The sequence below is a fragment of the Chiloscyllium punctatum genome, chromosome 15 (assembly GCF_047496795.1).
Source record: "Chiloscyllium punctatum isolate Juve2018m chromosome 15, sChiPun1.3, whole genome shotgun sequence".
In the NCBI taxonomy this organism is placed as follows: Eukaryota; Metazoa; Chordata; class Chondrichthyes; order Orectolobiformes; family Hemiscylliidae; genus Chiloscyllium; species Chiloscyllium punctatum.
In genome coordinates, this window is record NC_092753.1 from 38,259,708 (window position 1) to 38,281,174 (window position 21,467).

The 21,467-nt window shown below is 39.1% G+C and overlaps 1 protein-coding gene across 16 annotated transcripts in view; it reads left to right on the forward strand.

The window, feature by feature from the left end:
* The window catches only part of dmd (dystrophin), a 1,983,813-nt gene that overhangs the window by 1,500,217 nt on the left and 462,129 nt on the right, over positions 1-21,467 (forward strand). For all 16 annotated transcript variants that reach the window (XM_072585000.1, XM_072584994.1, XM_072584999.1 and 13 more), the window contains 2 exons: positions 5,279-5,363; positions 19,381-19,619. In XM_072585000.1, coding sequence (XP_072441101.1) covers positions 5,279-5,363; positions 19,381-19,619 — 324 coding nt within the window. The remainder of the gene's footprint in view (positions 1-5,278; positions 5,364-19,380; positions 19,620-21,467) is intronic.

The window sequence follows — 21,467 nt, forward strand, 5'->3', positions numbered from 1 at the left end:
CCCAAAAGCCAAGAGTTCTCTTAAGAGGGATGAAAGGAGACTAAAATCCTAACCAGTTAAGGGCAAGGAGAAGGGTATTTCAGAAATTCATCTCTGACTCCCTTTAGAGGGTCACAATTAAAATCAGAAATTACTCTGGTTCTGATTAGTGTTGTACAAAATGTATCTATTGTGCATTGTGACTTCTGCTCCAGCCAGTATTCAGGTCCAATTTGTTATCATCAAGTAGGATCTGGCAGGGATGCTGGAGACCAAATTAAATTAGCGAACAGGTAATGGTTATATGTTAATTCAAGGATAATTGGCTGCAAACTGAGCAGGGCCTGGGACATAAGGGTACATCATGGCCAGATCTCTGGAGCACCTATTGTGCTCAGATCAAAGCCAGGCTGCTGCATTTGAGTTGGCATCCAGAGGCCCAGGCCATCAGCAGCACGGGCTTATTATTTCTATGCCTACCCCTTGTAATGGATCATGTGTATGGGGAGCAAGGAATCAGAGTGTTGGATTTCTGTGATATGCAAGTTGAAATAAATCACTGCAGAAAGGTGCATGCTTGGACTCTATCTAACTTCCCTTTTAATATCTGCTGTTTGACAAAATTCTCACTCTAGAAATGGATGAAGTACTCCATCGAATAAGTTGAGCTGGGGCAGGGAAGAAATGCTAGTTGGAGGGCAGCAGGCCACAGCTGAATAGAGATCAAGATGTTTTTATGCTGAACATTTAGGTGATCAAATAGGAAAACAGAAATGCCTGGCCAGGTATACTATATATCTGTGGTTTATGCGGCTCCTTTCCAATCTTCTGCTTTAAAGTCACACTATGTTTAGCCTTATTCTAATGACAACTGGAGAATGGGTTCACTATTATGGTAAAGAGAGAATTTGTCTGAGAAAGTGCTTCACATCAATTGGTTATTTTGAAAGAGTATTCACTGCTCTAATGTATGAAATTAAGCAGCTAATTGGTGCATAACAAACTTCCACAAAAGTTAAAGGAATGACCTCATAGTCACTGAAAAACCACAAGTATATTGTGTTCTGAGTGTCATTTCATCAGCTTAAGTTAAGAGAAATGTCAGACTCATTTTCAGAAAAGTGGGATCTGTCAATAGTGATAAATTCATTATAAACTTATAATTGTGAAGCAGTTAATTACAATCTGTTATTGCAGAAGCTGTTTATTCCAAGAAACAAACAAAAATGCAACAATGAAAAAAAAGTGTTTAATTGATTTGTTATGAACTGAAACATGTCTCTGATAAAGTAAAGTTCCTGAGGCAATGTGTCTACTACTGTAGAGATGTTTTGAGACTTGGTGACAACATGCTGTCGTTACGTAAGAAGTCCATCTAAATATTTAGCAATTCTATGATTCAAGACTAGGTTAGTCCTAACCTGCATCTATTGTAACTGAACATTTGAAAACACAGTTTGTGCCATATAAAATGTTTCTCATGCTAAATAGAGCACTAATTGTCAGTTGGAGCAGGTACAGTATTCTCAAATGCCATGAATAAACAGTGCTCAAATTAACCAGTCTACAGAATCATTTTGCAATTTATTATATTCAGCTATTTCACAATGTTCAAATAGTTTGCTGTGTTGCAATCCAAAATGGTAGCTAATATTTATTCTATCTGTGCTACAAATGCAAATTATCTGATCATTTTTCACTTTGCTGTTTGTAGGACCTTGGTACGCATAAAAGTACTGTCATGTCCCCCTGTCTTTTTCGCGTTACAATCTTTCAGTCTTTTCACAATACCTCTCTCAGATACAGTCACTGTTTTATCCCTTGCTGTTGCCCGGGGCCCTTGGGCTTTGGTAAATCCTACTTTGCACCATCTCCAAAGATTGGCCCATCTTAAGATAGATCTTCTGTTGCAAACTTCTAGAACTCACCTTAAATAGTTAAAAATCACACAACACCAGGTTATAGTCCAACAGGTTTAATTGGAAGCACACTAGCTTTTGGAGTGTGCTCCTTCATCAGGTGGTTCTGGAGGACACAATTGTAAGGAACAGAATTTATAGCAAAAATTTACAGTGTGATGTAACTGAAATTATACATTGAAAAATACCTTGATTGTCTTATATTTGTCCTCCACTATCACCTGATAAAGAAGCAGCGCACCGAAAGCTAGTGTGCTTCCAATTAAACCTATTGGACTATAACCTGGTGTTGTGTGATTTTTAACTTTGTACACACCAGTCCAACACCGGCATCTCCAAATCACCTTAAATATGTTTCCACATATATATTTAAGTTCAGGAAGGTAAAATCTTGAAACAACCAGGATATGGACATGCATCAAGTCATTTTGATGTGATAAAGAATTTCCTTTCTTGAAATTTGTTGTGAAAATGTGTGAGTAAAAAGAGTAAAACAAAAAGGGAAAAAAATGGAAAAAATGGTGGAACTCTAAAATAAAAACAAAAACGCTATAAGTCATTGTCCAGGAAGAAAAAGTAGGTTATGGTATTTCAGATTTGTGCTGTTCACCCCGTTGTCAAAGCTCTGTTGCCTTAAGTCTTTTTTTATGAAGAGTTAGTATACCAATTACTGAACTGGTCATTGAGAACTTGAGATGCCCTGAGCGTGTGAAAGTCACTACGTAGTGTAACTTTTTTTCTGTAACGAAGGCTATGTTACATGACAAAAAATGTCTGGCAGTAGGTTACAAAATCTTGTTTATGCCAAAACCTTATCCATAATTTATTTTTAAAACACTCACTAATAAATTATCCCAAAGTACAGCATATATAATTTCTAAAGACCATAAAACAAAAGTCCAAAACACATATTTGTAAAATCACGATGATAACAAATAGCAGCTCGAATGGGCCATTTGATTCCTTGAGCTCTCTCTCTCATTTAATAAGATCATGGCTGATCATATATCCACACACCTGCTGTCCCCATAGCCCTAGGATCCTTCAATGATCAAAAACCCGTTTGACTCACACTTGAATATAGTCAATGAACTAGCTTCTATTGTTGTTACAGTTTGCTAACTTGAAAATAACCCATTTTACCTGCACTCTGTTTCCTGTTAATTAACCAATTCTTTCATTATACTACTATCTTACCCTCAATATCACAAGCTCTTAGCTAAAATATGTGGCACCTTTTTGAGGTCTTTTGTAAATCACAATGAACTACTTCTACTGGTTCCCCTTTGTCTGTCCTGTTTGCTCTATTCTCAAAAAACTTGAACAGTTTTCTCAAACATGATTCCCCTTGTATAAAACCATATTGGCTTATCTTTATTACATTGTAATGTTCTAAATCTCCTGCTACTAATTTCAGTATTTTACCAATTAGAGATGTTATGTTCACTGGTCTATACTTTCCTGCTTTCTGTATCTCTGCGACCTTGAACTGAGTTGTTAGATTTGGGATTTTTCAATGCACTGGAAAAAACCTTTCCAGAATGCAGAAACAGCTCTTCCAGAGTATGTATTTGATGAAGGGTTTCCTGACGCTATTATCTTACTTGTGTCACCAAATGTGAGTTCAGCTTTCCATATCAAAACTACTTCCTGATCATCATGTATGCCTCACTCTAAGTCGATGTTAGATCAGCTTGTTATTAAGTAAATTAATCATCTTGTCTTTTCCAAGCAATTGGAAGCATCTGTTTGTTGCCGTTTTCCTGCAGAGATGTTTCAGAGTTGCTCTTTGACAGCTGCAAAAGATTATGCCAATTCATGCTCTGTCAAGAAAAGAAATTTCAATTAATTTTAAAAATTAGTACCTCACAAATGCCATTTAAAAGCCTCTAACTAAAGATAAAAAGTGAGAAATAATTTATAAATTTCCTATATCTATGCTAATGTCTTCCTCTTGTATGTGCAGGCTGCACTCAGCAATTTAGTTAATTGCCACCAACATACAATAAACATAATGATGTGATTAGGAAAAATCATAAAAGCTTTTCCTTGTTACAATCTTTCAGTCTACTCATAATGTAAGCATGATAATAATACCTCTCTCAAATACAATTACTGTTTCCTCCCTCGAAGATGCCCAGGGCCCTTGGGCTTTGGTAAATCCAACTTTGCACCATCTCCAAAGATTAGCCTATCTTAAGATAGCTCCTCTGTTGCAAACTTCTAGAACTCGCCTTAAAGATGTTTCCACATTTGTATTTGAGTTCAGGGAGATAAGATCTCAAAATAACCAGGATATGGACATGCATCAGCTCATTTTAATGTGATTAAGAATTTCCTATCTTGAAATTTGGTGTGAAAATGTGTGAGTGAAAAGAATAAAATAAAAGGGGAAGAAATGGTGGAACTCTAAAACAATAGGAAACACGCTGTAAGTAATTGTCTAGGAAGAAAAAGTAGGTTATGGTATTTCAGATTTGTGCTGTTCACCCCATTGTCAAAGCTCTATTGCCTTAAGTCTTTTTTTATGAAGAGTTAGTATACCAGCATGAGTATTTGTCTGGTATTTCTATTAGTTTTAATGATCAAAAAGTCCTAACATAAAAAAAGTTGCCTGACCTAAGCAAATATTATGTTTCTGTTACTATTGTTACGTTGGTGTTCAGCTGATTAAGTCTCAATGTCATCAATTTTCCAGCCAGCATAAAACAGTGAAGAACCTGTTAAAATTACACCAGCAAACATAGGGCACCTGTTAGAATTTCCCAGTAATCTCTGTGCACAGTCAGCAGTACATTCATAAAGCTGATGATCTCTTACAGACACAATCATTACTTAGAGCACTTTGAACTATCCCAAGGTGCACATTTGCGCACACACTGCTCAGCAAGACATTGCTGGTGCTTTGTTACAAATATGAATGAAAAAAGTTGGTTGTTATTGATGTTCAGCATTTATACATAAAATGCCTCACGAAATTATTTGTTGAAGAAAACAAGAGGTCGATAAATGTCAATAAATGCCTGTCATTCACCATCTCATCAGATTGTGGCTGAATACTCTGTGTTATTAGTCTCAATGTGATATGAAGTGATGGGGAGAGTAGAATTTGTCTCTGCTACCAAGAAGATACAGACTAAAATGTAACCAAGAACAGATCTTGGGCAAACCTGAATTCTTGCAGCTATTCAAATAGTGGTTATCTCTCAATATACATCTGCAATGTTAATATCTGATTATCAAACTCTGAGGAAAATAATTGACCTGTCCATCATAACCTGCTAATTACCACTCTAACCATTGCAAACAAAGAATCTAGCATTTTGTGCTGCAATGTACCAGCTTATTAAGGTTTATGTTTTTAACTTAATATATTATAGGGAAAAATTGAAGACCTAAATTCTGACTGGAAGAAGATTAACACACTACTATACGACCTGAAGCAAAGATATCAACCTAGTGTTCGTAAGTTAAATGCTATATTTGTGATCTACAATGGTGCTTAGTGGCAATTAGATCATCTGCTTCTCATAATTATTAAGGATCTTATTAAGTTCAAGTGTTCATAAATTTTTAAAAATATTTTCGGTGTATGCCAGATCGGTGTAAATCAGATAAGTTCCAGTTTTGAACTAAATCTCTGTGCAATGTTCAAACATTACATGGGCCTTTGGATTAATAGTTCAACAATGATACCACTGGGACATTGCCTACCCAGATTGAGATAGTTGAGGGTCTAAACAAGGCAGTTTATTATACAGCTCTGCACCCAGTGAAAACAGCTTATGAAGACACTGCCTCGTTGGTCACAGTTTGCTTTCTAGATTTACATGTTATACAGTCAGGCAGTGTTTGCTGGCACCCACAACTGCAGGCAAGTACACATGTGCACTCATTTGAGAACACGTGTGTGTGGTCCCAAAAGCCATATGTCATCACGTTGAATTTACATGTGATGACTGCACATATGCAAGAAAGTTCACATGATGTTGAAGTGGGGTTCAATGATGGGGAGAGAGGACACGGGACAGGGGAGCCCCCCAGAGTGAGGAGCAAAGGGAACTCAGAAGTCCAGGGTAGAAGCTGATAAGGAAGCCCTCCATCCTCTGTCTCCCTGCATCCATGCTGCCTAAACATTCTCAAAAGTATTGTCTGTGGGCTTTAAAAACCGTTGAAGTAACCCAAAGTTGCATATCACAAGATATCATGCACTTAACATTCCCGCAAAAAACTATATTGGGAAACAGCAATGCGAATCAGCTTCTGTGATGATGGCAATCCCTTAGATCAGAATCTGATGTAGCAGAACACCTTAGGTTTTCGGTGATTAGTTAGACTCACCTTTGCACACTTCAACTCAAAATCCTTTTGCCTGCAAGGTTGCTGATGACACAGGCAGATTATGGTGCTGCGGAGAAATGGGACACCTGGGATCTGACTAAACAGGGCAACCAGATTTCTCCTTAAATAATAAGATTTAAGAGTTAGAAAAGATACAAAGGAAGAACTGAAGGAGGTTGAATGAGACTAAGTAAATTCAAAGCCAAATCAGAAAGTGAAATAAAAAACAATCTGGAATTAAAATGGGGCGGCATAGTGGCTCAGCGGATAGCATTGTTGCCTCACAGCGCCAGGGACCCAGGTTCAATTCCTGCCTCGGGCGACTATATACAAGGAGTTTGCACATTCTCCCCGTATCTGCGTGGGTTTCCTCCGGGTGCTCCGGTTTCCTCCCATGGTCCAAAAATGTGCAGTTTAGGTGAATTGGCCCTGCTCAATTGTCCATAGTGTTCAGGGCTGTATATGTTAGATGTATTCATCAGGGGAAATACAGGGTAATGGGTCTGGGTGGGATATTCTTCGAAGGGGCGGTGTGAACATGTTGAGTTGAAGGGCCTGCTTCTGCACTGTATGCATTCTAATTCTAAAAGTCTCATGATGACTGTGAATTTGTTGTTGATTGTCAGAAACACCCATCTGATTCACCACTGTTCTTTCGGGAAGGAACCTGCCATCCTTACGTGGTCTGGCCTACATATGAATCCAGACCCTCAGCAATATGGTTGACTCTTGAGAATGTCCTCTGGAGAATTAGGGACGGACAAATGTTGTCCTAGCTAGTGACACCATGAATGAATAGCAACAAGATTAGAAGGAAAGAAAGATTGGATAAAGAAAGAATTTTTTTTAAAGTTAACTTAAAATTTGAAACCTGATATAATAGCAACCGGTATCTATAACAGTTAATCTGTGTTTTCAGAGATGTTCCTAAGCAATAATTAGTATTTACCACAGGTGTACAAATATTTATGCTGACAATGACATGCCTTGCCTATTTAAACGGCAGGTTCTTAATTAAAAACAGGGAGGATAAAAATAAGAACAGAAATTGCTGGAGAAACTCAGCAAGCCTGGCAGCATCAAAGGAGAGAAAGAAACAGAGTTAACATTTTGAGTCCAATGATACTACTTCAGAAGTGATCGGAGCTAGGAGAAGGTTGTATTTCTGATGGTGACGGGTGAGGAGGGAAAGGAGAGAGAAAATTAGGCAGACAGAGGGATGTTGGTATGCTGGGGATGCAGATAGGTCATTGTTTCATCTAGCCCGTGTGTCTAGAACTTTGGATACTGAGGAGGAAAAGGGCAGGAAGTGTTGCACATCTGCAATTGCAGAAGTGTCATATGTGGGTGTAGGTGTTGAGAGTGAAGGAGGACTGGATCAGGGTGTCCTGGAAGGAATGGACCTTTTCAAATTACTGACCAGGGAGGGGACGTGAATATGTATCTGATGGTTGCACCCTACTGGGATGGCTGAATGGTGGCTTATGATCTTCTAGATGTGGATGCTGGTGAGGTGGAAAGTGAGGTTGGGAGGACCTACTGGTGTTTTGGTGGGTGGGGGGGTGGGGGGAAGGGAAGGGAAGGAGTGAGAGCAGAAGTGAGGGAAATGGGAAACAGCCAAGGTTCCTGTCAGCCAGAGTAGTGGGGAATCCTCAGTTGAAGACAAAAGTGGACATATCGAAGGCCCCATCGAGAAGGCAACATCATCAGAACAAATGTGACAGAGTTGCAGAAATTGGGAAAATGGAATAGGGTCCTTACAGGAAGAACAGATTGTGCAAAGTGTAACGATGTGTAGTCCAAGTAAAAACAAGACATTGTTTTCACAAAGGTAACAGTGATGCAGTGCAACTTGGAAATGGACAATCAGATATTCATGTCCCACCATCTGCCTGCACCTTGCCTGAAATTGGTGTATGATTTAACTATAAACAGTGGAGTGCTATCAGCCTTGCCATTATTTTTGCTGTCAGTTCTGCTCCCCTATTATTTATTTTCCTTTGGCGTACTTTCTTCCCAAAAGAAATGATTTTCTTTCATGTGTATTATTAATTGTATGTACAGTCTACTTAACCAGCTATTAGAATGAGGAAAGGTAAACCAGGGAGCATAATTTGAAAATAGTTAAAAATCACACAACACCAGGTTATTGTCCAACAGGTTTAATTGGAGGCACACTAGCTTTCGGAGCGACGCTCCTTCATCAGGTGATAGTGGAGGGCTCGATCGTAACACAGAGTATATAGCAAAAATTTGCAGTGTGATGTAACTGAAATTATATATTGAAAAATTGATTGTCTGTTAAGCCTTTCATCTGTTAGAATTTGAAAATAAGTGGCCACTATTTTGGACCAAGATGAAGAGAAATATTTCTTTACTCGAGTGCAGTGAATCTTTGGAATTCTCCACCCAATTGGCTGTGGGATCTCAGTCTTCAAGTATTTGTAAAGATTGATATAACTTTTGATTATTAATCATGTAAAAAGGTTTATGGGATTAGTATGGATGAAAGGCATTGAAGTGTTCAATCAGCCATGAACTTAGGGCCTACTGTTGTTCCTATTTTGTTAAACATGGACCATTTCTGGATTGTGAATGCTTTTAACTATGCCTACTGAAGTGAAACATTCTCCATATTTGTCTCAGATATGAACTTGATTATTATATGTATGGATTTCAGCAGAAGGTCAAAATTAAGACAGCAATGCATTGCTGGGGGGACTCTGGACTGTCGGAGGTTCCATTTATTTCAGATGATATGCAAAAATTTTGTCTGCCCTCTCAGGTGGATGTAAAAGATGCTATAACACAATTTTGCAGAAAACACAGGAGCTGTCTCAAGTGTCCTGACCAATACTTTTCCTTTTAATTAACATTACGACAAAAAAACTTACCTGATTGTTGTCATAGTGCCGATTGTGGGACCTAGCACAATGCAAATTGATACTCCTGCTTCCTACATTGCAATAAGGCACACTTTGAAAATACTCCATGAGCTGTAATGATCTTTGTCAATCCTAGGACTACAAAGGCACTGTGTAGATCCACATTTTCCTTTTTTAATTGTTTATATTTTTGGTCGAGATTTTTGCCATTCAAGTGTTATGAACGGGCTTTATCTCTTCCAAATATTAATTATATTCAGCACAAAATATTGCAGGAGTTGATTTTTAAATCTGTGTTCTGACTATCAATAATATCTCTTCATTCCCTTTAAGAGACAGCTGAATGATGTTCCCCCTTTTTCATGAATGTGCATACATTTTTTGTTTCACTCGGGCAGGAAGGCCAACCTTGCCTTAGTCTGAACCAATTCTGGATACATTTAATCAGCCTGTTCAAATGTTTCATGACACAGTTCAGGAGCAGGTGGAACTTGAATGCAGACCTTGCATCTCAGGGATGGGGATATGACCACAGCGCCACAAGAGTCCCTATCCCTGACAATTCTACACTTGAGCCAGATACTAAGAGAACATCAGTGTTCAATTGCCCATCTGATATCTATCCTTCATGATAACATGCAGGAGATTAAATAATTGGATGAACTATGACTTGCCAGTATGAAGCATATTTTCAAAATCAGTGAGTAATTGTTAAATCATTTAATATCATAATTAATAACACATTTGAAACTCAGGACTTTCTGATGTGTAAAATAACAGGAGACCACATCTGCCCGATAAGAAAGTAAAACTTTATACTTGTAGGAGAAAGGGAATTCTTGACTAATTTTCCTTGTTAAGAAAATGTTTCAGTGTTCAAACCATTTCTATTGCGATTGATCACAGATGACCAGATGGACAAAACGTTGTTTGAAAGTGCATTTAACATCAATGGACTGACTGGTATGAAAAGAGAAATGGACAAATCTATTAAGTTAGCAAGTTAGATAAATGTTACAGAATAACATTAAAAGTTGCACTACAATAAATGTTGAGATAATTGCTTTCCAGAAAGCACTTGCAATTGGGTTAGAAATAATCTCAGAAATGGTTGCTGCTGACGTTGGCAGAAACATGCTGAAAGCATTTTTGTGAGATTCCTTTCACCTACAGTAACCTTTTTTTAATCTTAAGTGGGTTACAACTGGCCCTAAGATACCTGTTAAAGAAATGTCAGAGAGGTACATTTAAATGAACACTTAGGCTGTTATATGACTTGCTGTTTATGTGTTATCTTAATATAGGCAGTTGAGGTAGTCTAGTTTATGGTGTTTAATGAAAAAAATGTGAGAACTTTACATCTGGTCACCAGCAATTTGTAGAGTTGATAATTATTTCGAAGAGAACTATCAGTACATTGAATGGATTCTGATTTCATTACCAGCAGAAGTTATTTTGCATGCGATACTGTTAAACGCATTCTGGCTAAATAAAAGTGACAGAAACAAATACCAGCCTGCAGATGCACCACAAACCAATCAATACTGGATGTGAGAGATCATTTTAAAATTAGCTTTATCTTGAAAACACATTGGTCCATTATGTGATAAGTAATACAGGCGTAGGACTGAGTTAGTCTGCAAAATACCCTGTCCTCTGTGTATGAATGGTAATAACGCCAGCATCTAAGAATGAATAACAATGTTAACATTATGTTAATGTATGTAATAAAGTGCACAGATCTTTCTTAAGGATGATTTAAGATTTACAAGTAAAGAATGTGTAATCTATACAACTCCAGTTGTGATGTTTTAAGTTGTATCAGTCACCTTTGATTTAAGGTTTCATCAAGGTCAGGGCCCAGAGTCTTTGTGATTTTTCTTCTCCAATTCCACTAACTTGAGACACAAGGTGTTAGACTTTATCTACATAATAAAGCTTTCAATTTCAATTTGCTGTCTGGCAAATATATGAACACTTCTGATGTCACTAAGAATGTGCACTGAGGAATAGACTGGAACTGTACATGAAAAGGGCTTGTGCTGAAACTTCAGCTTATTTCATTAGAAAGGCACAGAGAGTAGTTTAAAGTGTGCAATTTACTGTTGTGCTGCGATTGTATGTGGGATTGAGTGGAGGAAGTGCTGACTTGTTGTTCTTATTGCTGTTATTAGCCTGCACAAACTGGATCTTAAAACTATCAGAAATCAATTATCTGTGACACTACTTACACAGAAGTTTTTGACCTTGGTCAGCATATTATTCCTGCTATTAGACTCCACCTTCCAGCCAATTCTGAGCTAGTTATTGAAATCACTGTGTTTGAAGCTCATCTTATTATCATTCATATGACAATGTGTGCTTCTTTAATATTTACGTACTAATTTGTATATTCCTTTTTGGTATTGTTCCACAACAGCTAATCCTTTTACTTCAAGACATAGGAATGACTGTTCCCTTCCTCCCTAGTCCCATTCTCCAAAGTACTCACCAATAATGCTGTGAAGACTTGTGCTCAGTGTAATCCAGACGTCCTACCTCTGGGATTTTTAAATTAGGAAAGTCAAGCATTGAAGTGGCACATTACGTCTAAAACTCTCAAGTTGTCATAAGGCCAGGCTCAAGCATTGACATTAAAAAAAGGGCCTTCAGTTCTACCCATAACATATTAATCAGAACTTCAGTGACCTTTGCATCTTCAATCATGACATTGATGCTCCTAAAAGCACAGAAATTCTGCTTGTACATCAACCAGTTGTTGACCTGTTTCCAATCTAAGGCAAGTACAGCTGACCCAGGTGCTTGCCTGGTATGTCGGATTTGGAAAAAACCTTGACTTTTTAATGTTGTTGGATTAATGTGCCATTCATGGCATCCTCTGTGCCTTTTTTTCAAATTCAAAGGACTTTATATAATGAATCTGCAAGCAAAATATCACAGTTGTAGTGCTTTCTCATGGCTGTAGCTTTAGAACTATTGAGGTCAGCAAAACCTGGGCATAACAATTTGCAAAGAAATCTCTTGGAACTCCATCAATACACTGTTTTTACACTTGTCAGAAATACCCATTTAAAGGAAATAAACTGTAGAAACTGCAACTGAGCTGACTTTAAAGGTTTTTGATGTGAAAACATTTTTCATTACTTGAAAAGCGAAAGTCAGAAATGATACTTGGCATTGATTTAGACGGATGTTCTTGTTTTTTTCAACATTCCAATAGACACCTTATTGACTGAATATGAATGAGCCTAAATGAGTCTGACTAACTCCTGTGGAATAGATATGAACATTTTATTCTCCTTAATTCACCAGAAATCTAGGGAATGTTTCCACAGCTACCAACAGTGCTTCCGAAACAGCATCCTTGGAATTTAAATAAAAAATTAACCATTGAATAGTTTTTACTGTGCTGCTAACTGGCAAAATATTGTTTGTACAGAAGTATTTAACTTGTGTTTATTGCTGAACTAAATAAATGTTACAGAGATCAAAGCAGGTGATCTTTGTAGTTAAGATATTGGTTAGAAGCTCGGTTCAGGATTAAGTAGGACCTGAAAATTAGAAACAGATTAGTTTGGCTGGAAACTGTGGACAGTGCTGGAAATGGAACTCTATACCAAGAAAATGAATGTCAATGTGTTATGGAGCAGATCAAACCCCCTCAAAATATCCAGAAGATTGTCTAGACCCTAACATTTTCTTATTTTAAAGATAAATGTAAGGTGTTGCATTTCAAATGCAATTTGATTGATCCACAACTGGATTTAAAGCAAAATACACTTTATTCATCCACTATAATTAAAATACAACAAAGGAAAGGAGTTGGAATAACTTAAATGTATTGAAACTGTAATAATAAATACAGTAACTATTACTAATTAACTATTCCTAGATAGTGACAGCCTATAAAAACACATTTGGAAAAAGACAAAGTCAGAAAACAGATTGTCTCATATGCAACTCACATGGCTGGCAGAGAAACCCAGCTTTTGACTGTAACCAAGAGAGGAAAAATAATAGCTTTCACCTCTTCAAGACCTACTGAAAGCCTACTTCTGAAAGCCATACTAAAGATCCTGGTTCTGGCAGAGTTTGATCTCACCCATTCAAGCTGCTTCTGTTCCATTTTCTTTTTAAAAAGACCCAAGGACTCTCAAGCTGTTTACTCTGGTTGACTGCTTGTCACCTCTATCTTAAAACCTGCCTTCAAGGAAAGGTACAAATAACTACTTAAAGCCACAGCATCTTCACAAGTGTCTTGAGTGTTAAGCTAGAGAAAGCTGTAGTTTGTCTAACAGTGAAATAGCATTCTGACAGTATGAAGGCAGTGGGGGAGTTGAAAGCTGTTGAAAATTCAAGTCTCAGTATTACAGTGCACATGTGGAACCTCATGTGGTTGTGCAAGGTCAGAAAGTGGAGGGGACAAAGCTTGGAAAAGAACGTGTATCAGATTGGCAATAGCATTGTAAAAGGTGGAGTCTGTGACTCAGCAATGATGACAAAGACCACCACTTACACAAAGTTAATCAGCATACCATTCATTAATTTAACAGGGCTATGTGAGAGAGGTTCATGACTAATCTTCAATCTTGGGGTATTGCTAACTGACAACATGAAATGATACAGCTGTAATTAGACAAAATGTGATAACTCAGCCTTAACTCTCTGGTTGGAATCTTCCCAAAATTTCTGCATTAATATCCCATTACTAGTTAATCTAGCTTATTTATATGCAGTCTCCTATTTCCCACATGACAGATAGAAACTTAATGGTGAACGCTTTCCAACATGCAACAGTGCAAATACCTATCTCCAACTTGCCACTAGCTCCTTTAGCTCCCCATCTTGGACACCAGTCACAAAACAGGCTCAATGCACCCTCATGGTATACCCCGAGTCCATTTACATTCCAGTTCTGCACTTTGGAATGCACTATTACCCCTCATTGGAATGTTGCTTCCTGGACATTTTGCACAGAAACAAGCACTCATCTCGAGGATTAGACTGGGCTACAAGCTAAGGCTCCTTACGAACCTCCTTCGTGTTCTGTAACTTGCTACATACTTGAATGCTAACAGAACTTCAGTCTTGACTTGCCTTTTTGCACAGACACAAAGCAGGCAACCTGTGGTGGTTGTGAGCAGTCATAAGTTAAAAAGGTGGACAAGTTGATATATACTGCTGTTGAGTAACAGCAATCTCACACCTATACCATGTACCAGCAGCCTGTGTGAAAAACATACTGAGGTGATTCAACCTTGTCTGAAAGTCTAATGGGCAGAGTCCCTCAATCAGGTTAAGGGAAGAAATACTAGTTTGGGAGTCCACGCAATAAATCAAAGTCAGCTTCCAATGTTAGTCTAGACACTTGGGCATGGCCAGTGATCTGTTGAGGACAGTCATGGGGTTGGTAACAATATTCCCTCAAAGCAGTGCAGTCACTAACATGTACAGGCTATGGAGGTCCTCACAGCAGAAAAGAGTTAAAGGGAGCATTGATCTCTAGCTTTCCAGCCTAGAGAGTGGGGCATTGCCAGTCCTGCTGATCCAATGCATTGAGTCCAAAGAGTCATAGTTAATCAGTTGGGGAGCTGCATACCAGTCAGTCATCAGTTGAGGTTGTCCATCCAAGTCTGTGAAGAGGGTGGGCCCCGGTCAGCCTATGCAATAAAAGTCAAAGGAACCAATACCATGGGAAGTCAATTCTGAGAATTTGAGGCTTCAAGCTGGAATGCAAAAGGAACAATAACTGAAAAGGGAGGCAAGTTAAATTTTAGGGGTGGGAGATAATAGTGCATTGGAAAACATGGACTACTGTGGGGGGATGGAGGAGAGAGGTTATTGACAATCACAAACAACCAGCCTTGATAGTGAGTTGGTGCAGCATGATGGTTGGTATGATTACGCTGCAGGGCTTGAGCTTAAAGGGGAATACTAAAAGAGGAAATCGCAATTCAAAGAGGTGTGTGGCACTGTTTGGCTGTTCAGTACTGGTGGGCTTGGCAGGGAGTGGCAGGAAGAAAGGAGCATGGATGTTTGAGTGGGGTCCACTTGATTGCCCGGCCGAACCTTTAACTGACTGTGCCAAGTGTGATCTATGTTGCCTTCCATATTCGTACAAATCATAAATGCCCACTGAAAATGGAAAATAGCAACGGTGACACACTGAGGAGGTAGAGAAAGTGATTGTTTTTCCATCTGCGCTTATGTGAAGTGAGGCTCTGCAAGGGCCAATTGCATTAATGGTGAACCATTGTACCCTGTTTATGAAATGTATGCTGTGTGCAACAGCGCAGGACATAAATCCCGTTCACAAGCAGTCTTAACCATGCCATTGCTCATTGCAGGTGAAGATAGAAGCAGAGTAATCACAGGTGACCTTTAAATGTGACATCGACAGGACACAACTCACAAAGATAGTCCAGGATCTCCTCAGCTGCACAAGGGGATGGAACTGATTTCCTCTCACCTTGAAGTGTAATTTATTCATCAACATGCCCTTGTGTGTGATGCCAACCTTCTTGCGGGATGTGTGAGGATGGGGGCTAGTTAGACAAGGACAAGTATCAGCAGGCATACAGCACTTAGAATCTTCAATGGCACATTTGTGTGGTGTAGCTGTGCTGCATTTATTGGAATACGATCTTCATACCAATGGTCCATGTAGAGGCATTCCATTGCTCTCCTTTTCAGAATCTTTCATAGTCCACTTAATGGAGGAGGAGGCCAAACCATCAAGGACAAGATACCTGAAAAGAAGGGATGAAGGCTACCCTCTCCTCCTGTGGCTAATGACTGTCTTGCAAATGACTTACTGAGGCTGGCCACAGATGCAGTGCAGCTGATATATCAAGCAGGACCACAGTGGAGCAGACAGTAAGCATGCTGAGAAAGAGATTCCAATGTTTGCATAGGTCTGGGGGAGCTGTTCAGTACACTACGGACAGGTTGTGCTGCATAATTCTTGCACAACTGCAGCCAACAGGATGTGATAGAGTCTGAAGAACTGGGAGAGCAATAGCCATCTTCTGAGGATAGAGGTTGAGGGCATTGAGCAGGAGGAAGATCACCTTCTGCATGACCGAGCACTGCAGCATCAACCACAACAAACAAAGCATGACTTAATTGACAGCCAGCTCAATAGATGTGAGCTGGGAGCAGTGATCACACATGGACTGTAATTTTGTTGGTCCCAAAGCAAACACCCCTGTCTGTTACATGCGCCAATTGAAGTGTAGGCTTGTTTGATTTATTATTTACTTTGGCTGTTGCTGAATAAACGTGAATATTTAGAGCCATTTGATGGGACTTTCGGATATGTGAAGGGCATACATTAAACAATGAGAGTTTAAAGGGCTATGTTAGATACGAGGGAAATAGCAGCACTCTCTGAGACAGAATTCTAAGATGCGATGAGATAAAGGATTGGTAACCTGTGTAGTTTTGTTCTTGGCTAGCAATAATATTTGTATGTGCAGTGAAGTGTCCGTCATGCCACCCATGTACCTTGGGAAGCATTTGCTTTTGGTTAAAAACAGAAAGAACTGCTGTAAATCAGAAACAAAAACAGAAGTTGCTGGAAAATCTCAGCAGGTCTGGCAGCATCTGTGAAGAGAAATCAAAGTTAACTTTTTTTTATTTCCAAAATACATTTTATACACAGAAGGAAACCTTTACACAGTTAGTGAAACCATTCAGATCTGTACTCTCTTTATTGACAGAGAAAAGAACAAGCATTGTGATTTGGCTTTCTCTGTACAAACAACCTCGATTATCTGAAAAAGATGGGCAGGGATTATTTTGTTCAGATAACTGATTGTTTTAATAACCGATAATGTTTTTATGGGACCTTGAGATCTTAGGATAATCCGAAATTCGGATCATTGAGTTTGGATAACGAGGTTGTTCTGTATTTGCAAATAAACTCTTAGCATTTAGCTGAGGTATCTGGGAGGGTCTGATTACTAAATGGACTCCTGTTATGCTTTGGCAGAAGGATCATATATGGTGGTTATTTCCCATTATCACCAAGCTTTAATGCGTCCCTCAGCACATAGTCCTGGACCTTGGAATGTTCCAGTCTACAACACTCAAGTTGGGCTCGACTCTTTCAACTGGAAGGCCAGCAAGTTTCAGGCAGCCAAAAGAGGGTCTTTCACCAAATTGATAGTCCTCCAAGTTGAAGCTTTTCTCAGTGTGTGTCCTGGGGAACAAAAGGTAGAGCAGAGTCAGACATCACAGAGCTGCTTCAGATGAACCTCAACAGAAACCACTGCATTTCTCTCCAGACTCCCTTTGCATTGGCACATCCCACAAGGAGGTATGTAACAGTCCCGTCCCTTTCACAGTCACTTCGAGGGCAGCATATGGTGTCAGCGTATGGTATGGGCATGCTTAAAGGATCTCACGTGCAGAGCTGTTCTCACCACCAGCCAGGCAATGTCCTGGTGCTTATTGGATGAGGCATTCTGCCCAATGACTTTGACAGTCTGCTCAGGGAGCCACTCGAAAAGATCCACCCTCTCGTTTTCCTGAAGGGTCTCGCGGACGCTATGTGCTGACCACTTCCTGATGGACTTGTGGGCAAAGGTGTTTTCCTTCACAAATTTTTCGCCGAAAGACAGGTATTACAGAACAGTCCAACTAATTGGAGTTTCGCAGCAGCGAGGCTGGTCCTATCCTTCACAACACTGGAGAGAGGTAGAACCTCAGTACGTAGTGACACTTGGCGTTTGCCTACCGAGGGTTTCCGCAGCTGAACACAGAGGTGACCATCAGGATGACGGTAGCATTGGGTAGGTTTATCCCAATTTTCCCTATGTATTAAGAACTGAAGAGAAATCAAAGTTAACATTTTCGGTCCAGTGACACTTCCTCAGAACTTATGGTAGCTAGGAAATTGTCAGCTTATGTGCAAAAGATAGGGTGGGAAAGGGTGAAGGAGTAAACGATAGGTAGGGTTGGAGCCCAAATGGAGAGAAGAACAGTTGGACAGACAAAGGAGTGGATAATGACATAACTAGGAGGGTGAGGAGCTGTTCATGGAGACAGTTCGTGACTGATAATAGGCATTGGTCACTAACAGTCTCCATTAACATCTATTCATTCTCCCAGCCAGATCATTATCAATGCTTTCGTCTGTCCAACTGTTCTTTCTCTCTTTGAGATCTATCTCTATCTATCATTTACTTCCCCCTCCTCCTCCTCAAATTCTGCATGTCAACTGACAATTTCCTATCTACTATCAGTTCTGAGGAGGGGTCACTGGACTAGAATCATTACCTTTGATTTCTCTTCACAGATGCTGCCAGACCTGCTGAGCTTTTCCAGCAATTTCTGTTTTTGTTTCTCATTTGTTTTTGGTTGCTGTCGTACTGTGTACACGGTGAAAGGCAGCTACTGGTTGACAGTGTAAGACTCGGTGTGTGGCTGGGTGTTAAAGTTTGCAGCAATGCCAGAATCACAGTAGGTCTCAGCTGTGGGGGTGAATAATTACGTCAGTGGTGAAAGGGAGGATATGATGAATTGGGCACTGCAGGGATATGGCGCACAACTAATGAAGTCATTTTCAGAAGAGAAACCTGGCTAGACCTTACAAAGAGAAACCTTCCATGAAACAAAATTGACACAGCCCAATTCTGGTATGGTTCGTAATTCTATCTCTCTCTGTACACAAAAGTCAAGAGACCTGTTGAGTGTTTTCAGCATTTTTTGTCCTCATTTACAAGTCAATTTCCTATTTTAGTATCAGATACCTTGAATGTCTTGGAACTTGAGGGCTGAGAGCAGATTTTTCCATCATAAACCATCTTACATTCTGAACTCATTTGTAAGCTCCTCGCGAGCAGCTGCTGTTCTATATATAACCAGGTCCATATGGACATCATGAGCTCCTGTTATGATGCATAACAAAAAACTGCAGTTAAAATGTTCCTTTATGACAGGTGATCGGTTAATTTGCATGATGTTATTTTAGGATTCACTTTATTCTACTTCCAATTGATAATTTTGAGATACTAAAATTCTCAAGTATACAAAAAGGGAGACAAGCATATATCTGCTGTGAAACTTTTTAATGAATTTACAATGATTAACTTTGTCTCCAAAAATATCTGCCTATTGCAGCCAATGTGTTTCATTCAAGTAACTACGTTTATAAGCCTGTATATGAAATAATCACATTTAATTACAGTTTGTGCTCACTGATCTTTTAAAATGTCTCTCATTGACTAACATTAGTAATTGTTTCTTTTCAGTTTCAACCACACAACAAACAGTTACCGTGGTGACTGAGACCCTCGTTACCACGGATACTTCCGTCACCAAGTTAGACATGCCTTCTTCTTTACTCATGGATGTTCCAGCTTTGGCCGATTTCAACAAGGCCTGGGTGGAGTTGACAGATTGGCTTTCATTGCTGGATCGTGTGATCAAGTCTCAACTCGTGACAGTGGGAGATGTTGAGGAAATCAATGACATGATCATAAAACAGAAGGTATGTGCACAATCCTTTAGTGTAAACTTTCCTGTCAGCATAGCATGTGTTAATAGGTTGTTGTCCAATCAATAGAGAAGTAATTTAAAAGCAGAGTGAACAATTTACATGGTAATAAAGTAGAAGTGAATGTACTAGGTACATTGACACAATAAAACCTGAAGCACCTGGTAGGTTAAGTCTTTATAACAATTGACATCCAAGTCTGACTTGGATAATTGGGGGAGAGTAGCCTTTTAAATGAGTTAATGGCATGCTTGTAGTACACAAATACTTCAAGAAATGGTTCTGCAATCATGCCTTGAGGTTCATCATTACAGATTTGGCTTGCTTGCACTGTAAAATGGGTTGCACCACAGCTGGGGCATTAAATTGTTTGTAAGTCATAATTATTGACATTTAGCCTAACGATGCTAAAATGTAGGCTTGCTTTCTTCTCCGGTACCAATGTTTGTCATTTTTGGGATTAGCATTGTTTAAAGGCATTCTTGCCCAATGTGTTTTCATAGATGTTGAATTTCTTTGGTACATCTTGCTGACTTACAATTCCACTGACTGGTACAATCAGCTGAGACATGTTAAAGTATGCTTTGTATCCATAATAGAATCTGCACCTAAGTGTTTGAGTCAGAATCAGTTTCATCACTGCAAGAAAACTTTGATGGGATCTAAATTTTTCTATAAATGTATACTATTTTAAAAATAGCTAAAAATAGCTTGTGACCTCTCAAGTCAGCTTCCAGTGAGTTCAAACTGGAAACTACAGGGAGAAAGTGTAGGCTGCAGATGCTGGAGATCAGAGTCGAGAGTGTGGTGCTGGAAAATCACAGCAGGTCAGGCACCATACTGATGAAGGGCTTTTGCTCGAAACATTGATTCTCCTGCTCCTCAGATCCTGCCTGACCTGCTGTGCTTTTCCAGCACCACACTCTTGACTGTAAACTGTACAGTTGAGCAATTATTGTGTTGGTTCCTCTCAACACGCAAACTGATTCTTTCAGGTTTCCAGTATTTACTTGTGGTAATAGCAATTACCAGATTTGCCCAGTTGGTCAATTAACATTTGAAATCGAAAGGTAGATTATTTTTGGTGATTGTAACTCTTCAGAACCTTGAATTCTCATCTGAAGTGCTTTCCTAACTATCTCTTGTAGTTGGTTGTGCTTTTCCAATAATAACAGAAACAATTCCACCCCCAGATTTTTGTTTCACTAGTCAATTTCCTTTTCAACTCTACACAAGTATCTCTCTTGAGCAAGAGCAAACAGTCAGGTACCTTCACTAATAATTTCACGCTTCATATAAAGGAAATACCCAAGAGTGCTGTTTTAATTTTTATTTTAACAATATCACTGTAATGAAATTGAGTGAGCTGAATCTCTCAAATCCTTTTATTTTACTCTATTCAGTTGCAAATACAATGAATTGTAAACTGCATGAGCCTGTCGAGATTTAAAATATCTGAGGATTCAGCACAAAGTAGGAAGGTGTTATGTCATAAGAACTGGCCGGTATATTTGAAAATACTCAAGAAAGCTGCTATTGCTGTTTAGGACACCTATTTTCTACATGCAGCAACAGCTAAATGGTTTATTTTCTTTTTTTTTTTGCAAAACTGCTTAAAGCTATGCCTTATGAAGCAACAACTTATCCTTATGATGTACCTCCAAAATAAAGGAAAACCCAATGTGCTTCATAAAACATTATAAAACCTTTATGATACTGTAAGACAGAAGGAAATATTGGGCTGAGTATTCCTTGGGCTGAGGAAGCAGCCTGGACATGAATAGGTCTGCAATTTTATAATAATGGCACACAGGATTCTGCTTCTGATGGATTTCCATGGAA